Source organism: Bufo bufo, chromosome 3, assembly GCF_905171765.1.
Source record: "Bufo bufo chromosome 3, aBufBuf1.1, whole genome shotgun sequence".
In the NCBI taxonomy this organism is placed as follows: domain Eukaryota; kingdom Metazoa; phylum Chordata; class Amphibia; order Anura; family Bufonidae; genus Bufo; species Bufo bufo.
Window position 1 is genome coordinate 97,604,562 of NC_053391.1, and position 14,143 is coordinate 97,618,704.

Sequence of the window (14,143 nt, forward strand, 5' to 3'; positions counted from 1 at the left end):
CCTTGATGGAGAGTGAAGCAGCGCGGTCCGACACTCAAAACGCTCCTTTTACAGGTTGTTCTACCTTCAGAATAAATCCTCATTTGCTTCTTCAGAGGCAGGCACTGCTTCCTCTCTACTCACTGTCTCAGCTCCAACTAACTGCATCAGCCAATCTAAGCCACTCCCTAAGCGGTGGGTAGAAACAACCCCACCTGGCAAATGAATCTAAGGCCAATTAACCCTTTTTCAGCCTGTAGACAGGAAACTACATATTACACCATTTAATGTTAATCCTTTTAGCAGTGGAGGACTGCGCTAGCTTATTGGACAATTATCCTTAAAAGCTCCCCAGGGGTGCTGATAGTAACATAGTACATTGTACACTGCTCAAAAAAATAAAGGGAACACAAAAATAACACATTCTAGATCTGAATTAATTAAATATTCTTCTGAAATACTTTGTTCTTTACATAGTTGAATGTGCTGACAACAAAATCACACAAAAATAAAAAATAAATGAAAATCAAATTTTTCAACCCATGGAGGTCTGGATTTGGAGTCACACTCAAAATTAAAGTGGAAAAACACACTACAGGCTGATCCAACTTTGATGTAATGTCCTTAAAACAAGTCAAAATGAGGCTCAGTAGTGTGTGTGGCCTCCACGTGCCTGTATGACCTCCCTACAATGCCTGTGCATGCTCCTGATGAGGTGGCGGACGGTCTCCTGAGGGATCTCCTCCCAGACCTGGACTAAAGCATTTGCCAACTCCTGGACAGTCTGTGGTGCAACGTGACGTTGGTGGATAGAGCGAGACATGATGTCCCAGATGTGCTCAATTGGATTCAGGTCTGGGGAACGGGCGGGCCAGTCCATAGCATCAATGCCTTAGTCTTGCAGGAACTGCTGACACACTCCAGCCACATGAGGTCTAGCATTGTCTTGCATTAGGAGGAACCCAGGGCCAACCGCACCAGCATATGGTCTCACAAGGGGTCTGAGGATCTCATCTCGGTACCTAATGGCAGTCAGGCTACCTCTGGCAAGCACATGGAGGGCTGTGAGGCCCTCCAAAGAAATGCCACCCCACACCATTACTGACCCAATGCCAAATCGGTCATGCTAGAGGATGTTGCAGGCAGCAGAACGTTCTCCACGGCGTCTCAAGAGTCTGTTACGTCTGTCACATGTGCTCAGTGTGAACCTGCTTTCATCTGTGAAGAGCACAGGGCGCCAGTGGCGAATTTGCCAATCTTGGTGTTCTCTGGCAAATGCCAAACGTCCTGCACGGTGTTGGGCTGTAAGCACAACCCCCACCTGTGGACATCGGGTCCTCATATCACCCTCCTGGAGTCTGTTTCTGACCGTTTGAGCAGACACATGCACATTTGCCTCCTGCTGGAGGTCATTTTGCAGGGCTCTGGCAGTGCTCCTCCTGTTCCTCCTTGCACAAAGGCGGAGATAGCGGTCCTGCTGCTGGGTTGTCGCCAGGGGTCAAGTCCTGGGGAAAAAAGTGTGGGAACTTACCCAAGATCCACTGCAACCCCCCCCCCCCCCCCCCCCCCCAAAAAAAAAATATATATATATTTCGCTGAAAATCCAGTGCAAAATTTATTGTAAAGTGCCAGTTTACACAAACAACTGCAAAATTAACATGAAATAAACATGGAGATCCCAGTGCCAGCTGCCTTGCTGGTGGACGATTGGCATATACTTCTGCTGTGGCCCACAGCATAAGTATATGCCAATCGTCCACCAGCAAGGCAGCTGGCACTGGGATCTCCATGTTATTGGTCAGTTAATACATCAGGGACCCTCTGGCATGGGGCCTGGGCATAGCTAAGTGCAAACTGGGTGATCCATAGGCAGGACTGGGTGGCTGCCCTCATCCACCAGCCCGTCCCTAATGCCAGTCAATACCCCCTTAGGAAATCTCTCATCAGATGTGAGAGCAGCAGCGATCGATCAGCCAGGATTAATGTGCACAGTGGGAGGCCCCCCCTTAGGCAAGTGACAAACTGCCCCCCTCATTCTTAGGCAAGTGACAAACCCAGCACTGCTACATCTACAATGAGCAACTACAACAAATGTAATGCCAAACTGCAGTTCCTCTATGTGATGCCTTGGATAGCTTCCACTGGACCCACAGGCTGTGGGTCCAGTGGAAGCTATCTGAGGCATCACAATCGCATAGAGGAACTGCAGTTTGGCATTACATTTGTTGTAGTTGCTCATTGTAGATGTAGCAGTGCTGGGTTTGTCACTTGCCTAAGATTGAGGAGGGGGGGGCAGTTTGTTACTTGCCTAAGGCCAGGGTAAGGGGGGCCTCCCACCCAGGCTGTGCACATTAATCCTGGCTGATCGATCTCTTCTGGCCTGCTGCTGTGCTGCCTGCAGTCAAATCTGATGAGAGTCCTGACTGAGATAAAAGAGTGGGTATTGACTGGTCTGGTCTGGTCTGGGGCTGCTGGCCACCGGCGCTCCCACCAGGCGGGTTAGGGCCCCCGGACTCACTCAGGGACAGTCACAGACACTTAGACTGGTCTGGACCGGACCACCAGGACCCCGGTCCGGTCGGATGGTCCAGCCACGCTCACCTCAGCAGACAGTCAGGCAGGGGCGTACACAGAAATCATTGGGCCCCATAGCTTTTATGCCTTGCAGGATAGCAGGAAATCTCATTGACATGATGTAATAGCACCCAGCTTTTCTGCTCTCCTGCATGGCACATGTGGAGAGACATGAGAAAGCTGAGTAACACAACCCTCATATCTTCTCATGCCTCTGCACTTGTGCCATGCAGGACATCAGGAAAGCTGAGTCACATTACATAATGTAGTGACACCCAGCTTCCCTCCTGTTCTGAATGGCATATGTGCAGAGGAATAGCCTGGGAAAGCTGAGTGACTCCTCCACACACACACCTCTGCACTGTCCTCGCCTACAAGCTGTCACTTACTTCATTACTGGTTGTGGCAATCCAGAGGAATCAGGCGGGGGCGGAGCTAACAGACAGGAGGCGGAGCTAGGAGGCGGGGCTAGCAGACGGGAGACAGTTAGGAAGATAGACAGGGGCGGGGACTCTCCTCCACTGCAGGGCCCCCCCTTCCTCACGGGCCCCATAGCAGCTGCGTGGTCTGCCTATATAGTAGGTACGCCAGTCGCAGGCTCAGGATAGGAGGAGGGGAGCTCTCAGCCAGGAGGGGGGAGGGGGGAATCACTGAGTCTTCCGTCCTCAACTGAAGCCGCTCCCCTTCCCTCCTCACTTAGCCTGCCCTGCACAGTGCGAGTCACGCAGGGCCTCGCCTCCGCTCCGCCCCCTGTGAATCTGATTTCACCGCTTCCCCTCCTGGTCCTTTTGCCCTGAAAGGGAACGGCGTTCCTGCCATGAAAAAAGTGCAGGAATGCCGTTCCCACGCGTTCCCCCTCGACTCGACCCCTGGTTGTCGCCCTCCTACGGCCTCCTCCACGTCTCCTGATGTACTGGCCTGTCTCCTGGTAGCGCCTCCATGCTCTGGACACTACGCTGACAGACACAGCAAACCTTCTTGCCACAGGTCGCATTGATGTGCCATCCCTGATAAGCTGCACTACCTGAGCCACTTGTGTGGGTTGTAGACTCAGTCTCATGCTACCACTAGAGTGAAAGCACCGCCAGCATTCAAAAGTGACCAAAACATCAGCCAGGAAGCATAGGAACTGAGACGTGGTCTGTGGTCACCACCTGCAGAACCACTTCTTTATTGGGGGTGTCTTGCTAATTGCCTATAATTTCCACCTGTTGTCTATCCCATTTGCACAACAGCATGTGAAATTGATTGTCACTCAGTGTTGCTTCCTAAGTGGACAGTTTGATTTCACAGAAGTGTGATTGACTTGGAGTTACATTGTGTTGTTTAAGTGTTCCCTTTATTTTTTTTGAACAGTGTATATAAGGCCAAAAAAAGACATCTGTCCATCCAGTTCGGCCTGTTATCCTGGAAGTTGATCCAGAGGAAGGTAAAAAAAAAACAAAAAAAAAAAAAAAAACTGTTCGGTAGAAGCAAATTTTCCCCACTTAAAAGGGGAAAAAATTCCTTCCCGACTCCATTCAGGCAATCAGAATAACTCCCTGGATCAACGACCCCTCTCGTAGCTATAGCCTGTAATATTATTACACTCCAGAAATACATCCAGGCCCCTCTTGAATTCCTTTATTGTACTCACCATCACCACCTCCTCAGGCAGAGAGTTCCATAGTCTAACTGCTCTTACCGTAAAGAATCCTCTTCTATGTTTGTGTACAAACCTTCTTTCCTCCAGACGCAGAGGATGTCCCCTCGTCACAGTCCTGGGGATAAATAGATGATGGGAGAGATCTCTATACTGACCCCTGATATATTTATACATAGTAATTAGATCTCCCCTCAGTCTTTTTTCTAAAGTGAATAACCCTAATTATGATAATCTTTCAGGGTACTGTAGTTGCCCCATTCCAGTTATTACTTTAGTGGCCCTCCTCTGGACCCTCTCCAGCTCTGCTATGTCTGCCTTGTTCACAGGAGCCCAGAGCTGTACACAGTTCTCCATGTGTGGTCTGACCAGTGATTTGTAAAGTGGTAGGACTAGGTTCTCATCACGGGCATCTATACCCCTTTTGATGCAACCCATTATCTTACTGGCCTTGGCAGCAGCTGCCTGACACTGGTTTCTACAGCTTAGTTTGCTGTTCACAAAAATTCCTAGGTCCTTTTCCATGTCAGTGTTACAGTGTTTTACTATGTACGGGTGATGGGTTATGCCTCGTTATGACATTGGTCACCAAAATATTGAGAAACATAATTGAATGAAATTCCAGGAAATGTCAAATTATGAGCATCTTGGTGTTGCTAGGGGGATGCATATAGCAAGTTCACAATCTTCCATTGCTTGTACAAGAGATTGTCACTCACATCCATCAGAGACTTCTCTCACATACATCTGTGGCAGAATACAGTCTACCCATGGATTGTTAGCGTCAGCAAGATATAGAAAATAAGGGTATGTTTTAGTGATGAGTGAATCAGGTTCAACCTACTTTGGACAAACCGATTCGTTCATCTCCATCACTGAATTTCATTAAAATCCCAACCTGGATACATTAATGATTGGGGTGAACGCCATGAATCTGGGCCCAGCCTCACCGGAGTCCATACATTTTACAGCATGTATCGAGATAGGGATGTTAGTGAAATTCAGTGATAGAGATGAACGAATCATGTTCTGCTTTGGATGGACAAACCCGATTTGCTCATCACTAGTACAGTATGTTCACAAAGAACTGTCCCAGAAATATCACACATGGAACAGTTACATTGAAATTCAATAGAGCTAATTCACAACTTATCCGTATTGTGTATACATCATCTCACGTCACAGGCTTATATCATTATAGACCAGAGAGGTTTAGAGTGAATATTTTCATCTAAACCATCAGACTATGATACAGACCTTTATTATTAAAGGGAGTGTCCTGTTTTAGGAGGAAACTGGCCAACACCTGTGATCTGCCTGCAATAAAGAATAGATCACTACTTACCTAACAGATCCAACACCGCTGCTCCGGTTCTCCTGGCCGGGCTCTGTTTACTCAGCTGCAGCCAATCACTGGTCTCAGAGGTGCTACGAAGAAGCCAGTGATTGGTCATGTGCTGTCAACTTGACGCCACCATGGGATGTCAGGTAAGTTACGATTATTATTTATAATTAAAGCGCCATTTATTCCATAGCACTATACATACACGCAGACGGCATGTGTTGCCCAGTTTCAGGAGGAACCCCTTTAACTAAACATCACACCTATACAATACGGCTTTGTGGCATTAAGTAGTTTAGTACTGAGCTCAGAAGCTCCTGCTACAATACTGATGAACATAGAGAGGTCATCGCTGGGCCCACTTCTAAATTTTTCCGGTATCGTCGTGCACCTGGAGACTGCAGCTGGCCCCATCCATTTGAACCAATGCTGCAACCCCTTTATTCTTAGGGCACAGGTCCTCACCAATCAAAGTACTGGCATATCCCTGGTATATGCCATCAGTTTATAAGATAGAAGACCACATTAAACCTTCCGCATATAGTAACGTGTCTCGTGAAGATAGCCCCTTGTCCATAAGTGATCCCCCTCCGAGGCAGAACACAAATGTGCTCCACACATTTTGGTGGACTTGACTCGTCCTTGTACTGCATGGATGGCTATTCATCTCTATGACCATCATGTAATCCATTTTTTTGCTGGAAAAACGCCTGGCTGGTTGGGGCTTCCTCCAGCAAAACCAGATGTTTGTCCATTGGTGCCAGAAGCAGCTGCACTTTGCTGGTACACCCTTTTAAAAAAAAAAAAAAAGTCTGTCATCTCTCCCGAAATGTCTGTTCAATAATTACTTGTATTCCCCATGAAATAATTTTGGATTTTTTCTTATAACTATTTCTCTTGTGCCTTTCCTCTATTATTCCATGTTCAGACTATAAATTTAAGAATAAATTGCCAACTGGGTGTATCTCTCCCCCTTGTCAAAAGGGTGCGTCTCTGAACAGTGACACTGCAAGCACTAATTGGACCGCCCCCCCCCCCCGCCCCCCCCAAAACTGGGAGCACCCATTTGGAAATTTACCGTATTCATGAACACCTAAAAAATATAACAGAGGAACAGCAAAACACAGAGACATACGAACAGAGGCTTCACAATTGTCATTTCATGTAACATTTACTAAAAAGGACATTTCTGGAGAGGTGAGAGGTCCTCTTTAAATGGAAGTCCTTTGTTTTAAACTCTATAAATGGCGACCCACCAAAGAGATTGAAGAAGCAGGCACTAGCTTACTTATAACTAACATCCACCAAAATCCGAACCTCTCACTCCCGTCTCCAAGACTTCTCTCGAGCTGCACCAGGTGTCGGACCTCCACCGATCAGATACTGATCGCCTATCCAGAGGATAGGTCATCTCTATTAACGTCTACATTAGTAGAACAATTAACCACCTTTACAGTCATTTCTACAGTTCTTCATCCCCAGAGACATGAATGCAGGGCTTTACTGCCAAGAGAAGCCATTGCTTTATAGTTTATTAGACTGATATAAAATATAAATCCCTTTCCTGTTCTCTCAGCGATCTTCAGATATAGATGTCCTTCATCCACATTTCCTGTGCAGATATTTTTGCAGGATGTGTTTGAGAAGCGCATTAATATGAGCCACTTAATGATGCCAATGAACAGTCCCAATGTCAGCTGGCACTTAGTGGCACTGCTGTGAGGATGACTGCCGAGCACCAGTGATGAGAACACATGAGGAAACAGAACTATGCCAGCGAAGCCTTCACCCACTGGGATTCCCGGCCGTATACAGTGGATTATCAACTATTAGCTCCATCTCAGCATTAAGCCCTGCTGATTCAGGGATTACACAAGCGGGAAGCTTGGCACTGAACAGGCTTCATCCCTATAGTTTATTCTGAACAGTCTGTCCAAAAATAAATAAATGAAAAAGATCTAACTTTACAATTAAGGGGTTGTCCAGGTTTTGGTTTCTTAAATTCCCCACTACCCAGCAGTACCTGTGAAAAAACCTATACTTACCTGCTCCTCGCCGCTCCAATACAGATCTCACAGCATTGTATACATTAAATCTGAAGATTTAGCTGTTAGAAATCAGGAAGGCAGAAAATGCAAGTAAAAAGAGCTTTCACTGCTTTCACTCCTGACTCGATTTCTAACAGCTATATCTGCACATGTAATGGATATAATGCCCCGATACTGGTATTGTTTGAAAGCTTGGAATGCCAGCTGTTACCAAACCCAAAATATGTGCAGCTAAAGCAGCCCCATCCTCTTCTTAAGGGCTCATGCACACGACCGTTGTCAGCCGGTGCCCGTATTGCGGGTACGCAATATACAGGCACCGGCCGTTTGTGCACTGCATTACGGATGTGGACCCATTCACTTGAATGGGTCCACAATCTGGAAAGTGCGGTGCAGAACAGAGGTATAGAACCTCACGGAAGCACCATGTCCGTACCTCCGCACTGCAAAAAAGTAGTGCATACAGAACCTAAGTGAATTGGCCCTGCGTACGCTTACATCAGTACCTGTGCATTGTGGACTGCAATGAAGGTTTACAATGGGAAAACTCCATTGCAACGGCTGGAGGGCCATGAGTTTGACATCCCTCATCCAGTGTGCATGAGCCCTGTCTGGTTTGCTGTGGGTACTTGGAACAGCAAAACCCCCACATGGGAGCGGTTTTCCAGGAGAATAAAAGCACTTTTTCTGGACCTGGAATAAAAACACAAATTGCACCCAGGTATGTCTGGAATGTGTTTGCAATCTTCTATGATCTTCCATGGGGCAATGCTGTTAATTATATAGGTGAGAATGACATGACAGATTCCCGTTAAGTAGGAAGGATCAATTTAATTTAATCAGCATCTCAATTTAACAAATTGCATATCTGCAAGACGACATAAGGGGGGGGGGGGGGTTTAAGACGTCTGAGCATCTCATACAGAATGACTAGCTGATGAATACGACGACCCCATGACTAATACAGACTACGGTATATGAATAATATCCATCCTAGGTGAGTGACAACACTAGAGAGCATGAAATGTCTCAAGCAGAGGACACGATCTGGGAGTCTGAAACCTAGAATGAAGGTTAACAAAGCAAAACTTCATCTTTAAGCAGAGTCCCCATTTTAAGTACACAGGGTGTGCATTAAATGGATTACGGCAGATTATACTGGCAGGAGACGCTCCTGTGTAAAGTCCATTGATTATATATTTGCACCCCTGCAGATTGTACTGTGTGATCTGCCATAGGTTTAGATAGATGTATGAAAACAGAATATAATCCAATCCAACCCGATCTAGTCCCTGCAGCTTCTCCTTCCAGAGCATCGATCAGTATGAAATACGACATAGCCCTCACTTTATATAGGCTTTTATCGATTGAAGCAAATGTATTCTATTTTTTCCGCGCCACATGTTTTTTCTTCTCTGAAGGATACAATGCCGCATGCACCATTCCAAAAAGTATTCGCAGGTCAAGAAGAGGCAAATCGTGGGGTTCTCAGATCCTACAAATCTGTATCAGAGCGGGTGATAATCCGACGTTTCCTCCTCATCAGTGGATGCCAAACCTAAGCGGGCACTAATCCTGCCACGAGGACACCCTAAAAGCAATGTACGCAAACTGGGGGAAAATGAAACCTGTCCTTAGGCCCTGGACACACGGCACTGGGGGTATATGTACACCGGTCACCCTTGCAGTGTTTGGCTTTTAATGTCTACGGGCATGTCGCTGTATACACTACAGCAGGGGGTGTGCCACATGCATCCTGCAATGCCATTTGGTGCGGCCCCAACCCTCTAGACCAGGGATGCTCAACGTGCAGTCCTCCAGCTGTTGTAAAACTACAACTCCCATCATGCCCTCCTGTAGGCTGTCTGGGTATGCTGCTGGGAGTTGTAGTTATACAACCCCATTTGGCGCTTGCTAGGTGGTTACCACAACACCCATAATTTTCAATGGAAAGAACCACATGCATGCATGGTCTCTCTAATGTGCAAAATCGGGAGAAGGGGGCACCACTCCCTCAATAGGTGGGTGTCCTTAAAGAGGAACTTGCACTTTTCATATGCCATAAATGTGTCAGATGGTAATACCCCCCTTTAAGTTGTTTTTTTGGCCCTTGGGAGTTGCTCAGTATGAAAGTGTGGCCCTGGGGCTGAAAAAAAGGTTGTGTTTCTCCGCACTAGAGGAACCTCGCCATGTACACGCCGAACATATATCTGTAGCGCAATCTTTTCATGGCAGGAAACCGAGCCGCATCAGCCACAAGGCTCATGTAAAAACTGGCAAAGTCTAAAACCAGATTCAATCATATTTCCACTGGTTAAAATGAAAGAACTGATCGGCTTGGTTTCTACAACCAATTTCTTCGCTTGCACATTAGTTTTTATATACACAGATCAGCAATAGCTTTAAAACCAGTGACAGGTGAGGAACAATGCTTATCTCCTGACAATGGCACCTGTCAAGGGGTGAGATGTATTAACAAGTGAACTTGACGCGTTGAACATAGAAAAAATGTGGAAATGTGTACGATCTCAGGGACCTGAACAAGGGCTAAACTGTGATGGTTAAACAATTGGGTCAGAGCATTTCCAAAATGGCAGGTCTTGTATGAGGCTTCCGACATGCAAGGGTTAGCTGTCCAGGGAAGGACAACTCGTGAATCAGCTACGTGGTCCAAGGCCAAAGCTCACTAGTACGAATGTGGTGTGAAGGCTAGCCCATCTGGTCTGATCCCACAGAAGAGCTACTGTAGCACAAACTGGTGAAAAAGGGATTGCTGGCTATGATGGAAAAGGGTCAGAACACAGTGCAAACATAGCCTGTTGTGTTTGGGGGCTACATAGCTGCAGACTGGTCAGAGTGCCAACACATGAGCATCCAAACTGAATCATGGAGCAATGGAAGAAGGTGGCCTTCTCTGACAAACCATTCCTCCTTCATATCACGTGTGCATCACCTACCTAAAGAGATGGCACCAGGATGCTCATACCACCTACCTAAACACTGATGCAGACCTAGTACCCACTTTCATGGCAGCGGTATCCCCTTAAAAGGGTTGTCTCACTTCCTCAAATGGCTTTTATCAGGTAGAGAAAGGTAATACAAGGCACTTACTAATATGTTGCGATTGTCCATATGGTCTCCTTTGCTGGCTTGATTCGTTTTCCATCACATTATACACTGCTCGTTTCCATGGTTAGAACCACCCTGCAATCCATCAGCAGTGGCCGTGCTTGCACACTATAGGAAAAAGCACTAGCCTATGTGCGTTGACACAGTCCCGGCCACCAGGGAGGTCGACGACTTTTCCTAAAGTGTGTAAGCACGACCCCCCCAGGGTGGTCATAAGCCCTGGATATCAGCAGTGTATAAAGCGATGGAAAAATGAATCTAACCAGCAAAGGAGGCAATATGGAGAATCACAATACATTAGTAAGTGCCTTGTATTAACTTCCTCTACATGATAAATGCCACTTGCTGAAGGGGTCTCTTTCAATCGGCTAATGCTCCTGCCACCCTGCAAAAATTGCTCAGAAGCTGTTTGGGGTTCACTCCAAATTACTGGAAAACAATGCCGATTAATGGAGGCCCCTACTTGCAACTTAATTGGGGTCATTTATCAAACTGGTGTAAAGTAGAACTGGCTTAGTTTCCCATAGCAACCAATCAGATTCCACCTTTCATTTTTTGGAGCTCCTTTGGAAAATGTAAAGGTGGAATCGGATTGGTTGCTATGGGCAACTAAGCCAGTTCTACTTTACACCAGTTTGATAAATATCCTCCAAAGGACTTACAGTGCACCTAAAACTTTCTATTCACTTTATTAAAATCTAGTGTAAAAGTCCATAAAATATATTTTACTAATCAGCTTTTTTTTTTTTTATGTTTTTCTAACCAAATAGGCACCTGACGTTCAGGCACATATAGCGCTTTGCATTTGCCATGTCAGTGGTGTATGGGAGTATGAATTCCACTGCAAGGCCCAGATTGCTGTTCCTGCCTGTCCGCTCTGCTAAAGCCTGGCCTAGATGGCAGGAGTACGGATTGCAAAGCGCTAGAGCCACCTAAACTTCAGGTGCCTATTTCGCTATAATTTTTTTTAAAAAATAAGTATAATAGAAGCATTAATTTTATGGCATTCACAATAGGTTTTAATAAAGTGTATAGAAGGGTTAGGTAAACTTTATGGACCTGCTGCTAACACCTTGGTGCCAGATAGATGTAGAGTACCTGCCTACGTGGGTGAGAGGAGTTTATAGGTCCGAGGGGAACTACACAATATTAGGCAGGTGGTGGTAATGTTATAGCGGATCAGTTTGTGTGTGTAATAGTGTGTGTATAGATTATATTAGCGGCCTATTAATAATGGTCAATAGATGTAAAACAGATGACGTGCTGCTCGGGTTTGTTTTACTTTACATTCAATGTAGGAATGAGAGGTAAAACTAATTCTTTAAACCAGGTTTTCCTAAATGTATAAATTCCCAGCATTCACACATGAATGCACCAGTACAATACCGTCATGATTGCCAGTGACTAAGCCGCACGGTACGTCAGTGTAACGTTATCGCCGGGGACTGCAATACACGTCTGTAACCGGAAGACACGGCACTGTGTCATTTTCCAGGTGATTTGCTGTTTACAGAAAATCGCAATACAGCAATTTTACAGCTTTCAGACGCTGCATTTGCAGAAACACTCCCTCCCTTATCGGCTCTGCCAGGAGACAGCCATCAGCACCGCATAAAACTAAGCTGTCAGTCAAGAAATGGCACCGGGCTCTCAAGGAAAATGCTCGAGCCTCTGCCATTAATACAGTTTTCGCCCAAAAACTGGAGAGAAAAAACAAACAAAAAACAGATAAATGCTCGTGTCCAATATTCCGATATAGATTAACCCCGTCAATCCCAGGCTGATCTAAATCAAAACCGGTAATTATCCTGTTTTACACTCCCTATGAATTTTTAATCTAGGAATATTAATAAGCTGGAACCAACTTCCACCATCATGATCCCGGAAAGGAGATCAAGAGCTTCAGAGCTGTCCATCCTGTGCGCCAGTGTACCAACTTTACATATGTCCAACTACAGAGGAAAAAAATAACTATACATGGCAGTGTACAGATTTGCACATTTTGTGTATGTTTCTCCCCCCCCCCCAAATATTCATGTGAATCTTGGGTGCGGATATTTGCAGACCTCTCTAAAGACATTATAATACACATACGCAGGGGGGGGGGGGGAATGTAGGGCGATGCAGGGTATGCGTTGTATGCATTTGTACGTCTGCACACATACTGTACTCTCCCTATCCAAAAGGGAGAGCAAAAATCAAAGGGCCTGGATCTGCCACACATCTAGACAGCGCAGACAGCTGATCAATCCAATGCCAGACTAATTTGAGCAGCGATGCCAGCCCCAGCTGGGAGAAAATGAGCACAGAATACCAGATGTGAACAGGAGCACGTAGGGGAGGGGAGCAAGAAGCCGGGAGCATATTGTATAGAAAATGAATACTGCTTACTGCATAGTACAAAAGGTAGAGAAGGCAAAATATTAACAAAGCAGGCCACGTCTGAACGAAACCAGCCACAAAAAGCTTGTGCCGCCCGAAGAATATATAAAATACATTCTGACAGACCACAGGAAATTGCACCTCTCTCGATAAACATCTAGGACCTGCGATGATGATGATGAATGCGAGTTCAGCCTCTGGACATATGTACTGGCATTACTAATATACATGTACTTCGCCTATAGGCACTCACTAAGCTACATACTATATGAAGTGCCCAGATGCCCGTGTGCGTGAAAGGTTCAATGACCCACACATGATAGAAGATAGATGAATGTTAACACACAAAAAAAAATAAAAAAATAAAAAAACAAGAACATATAGATCTAAGAAATAAATCAACAAACCACAAGTGACTTTTTGGAAGAGCGTCAAGAATAAGTTATTAGTCAAGAAGCGGTAACGTACTAAACAAATGTGATCCATAGCACGAATAATGACAGAAGGAATAAAGGAATGATGGATTTATCGACTGGAGACCTCGACCATGCAGACCCCCATAATACACGGCGAGTGCAGGCAGACACTTACTGCTGTAGAGGGTATCTATCCAGGAGAGACGAGGCATTCCTTGGTGGCTCACAGGCTCCATGGTGTCGGATTCTCGAAGTCCTTCAGATCCCAACCTGCATTTCATCAAAGACCAGTGACCCTGGGAAGATGGTCAGACCAGGACGGCAGCTGCCTGGGGAAGTAAGCGTTTCATGTCTCAGAGAGGGAGCAATAAGGTAAAGCGCAAAGGACAGAAGACTGCAGGGGACAGGCCAAAGCTTTGCAGAGGAAAGGAGCACAAGAAGGAAGGTAGGAGAGAGGAGAGCGAGGGGAGGCAAGCAGCAGAGGTTCTACCAGAGAAGGAAGGTTCCAGTATATCAAGGATGCTAAAAAGATCCAAGCTCAGACATGAATGGAGGGAGAGGGCTGATGCTTTGTGTGCCTGAAGTTCTCCCTGTGTGTTTACACTGAGAGGATGCAGGGGAGGGGGCTGCG

At 46.0% G+C, this 14,143-nt stretch overlaps 1 protein-coding gene across 2 annotated transcripts in view; it reads right to left on the reverse strand.

Annotated features, from left to right (window-relative positions):
- Positions 1-14,143, reverse strand: part of ABR (ABR activator of RhoGEF and GTPase) — a 381,876-nt gene that overhangs the window by 287,434 nt on the left and 80,299 nt on the right. Inside the window, exon 1 of one of the 2 annotated variants that reach the window (XM_040423382.1) lies at positions 13,688-13,763. The exons of the other annotated variant lie outside the window; for it this stretch is intronic. Within the exon in view, the coding sequence (XP_040279316.1) occupies positions 13,688-13,748 (61 nt within the window). The 5' untranslated portion in view covers positions 13,749-13,763. Of the gene's footprint in view, positions 1-13,687; positions 13,764-14,143 lie in introns of those variants that run through there. 2 annotated transcript variants of the gene reach the window in all.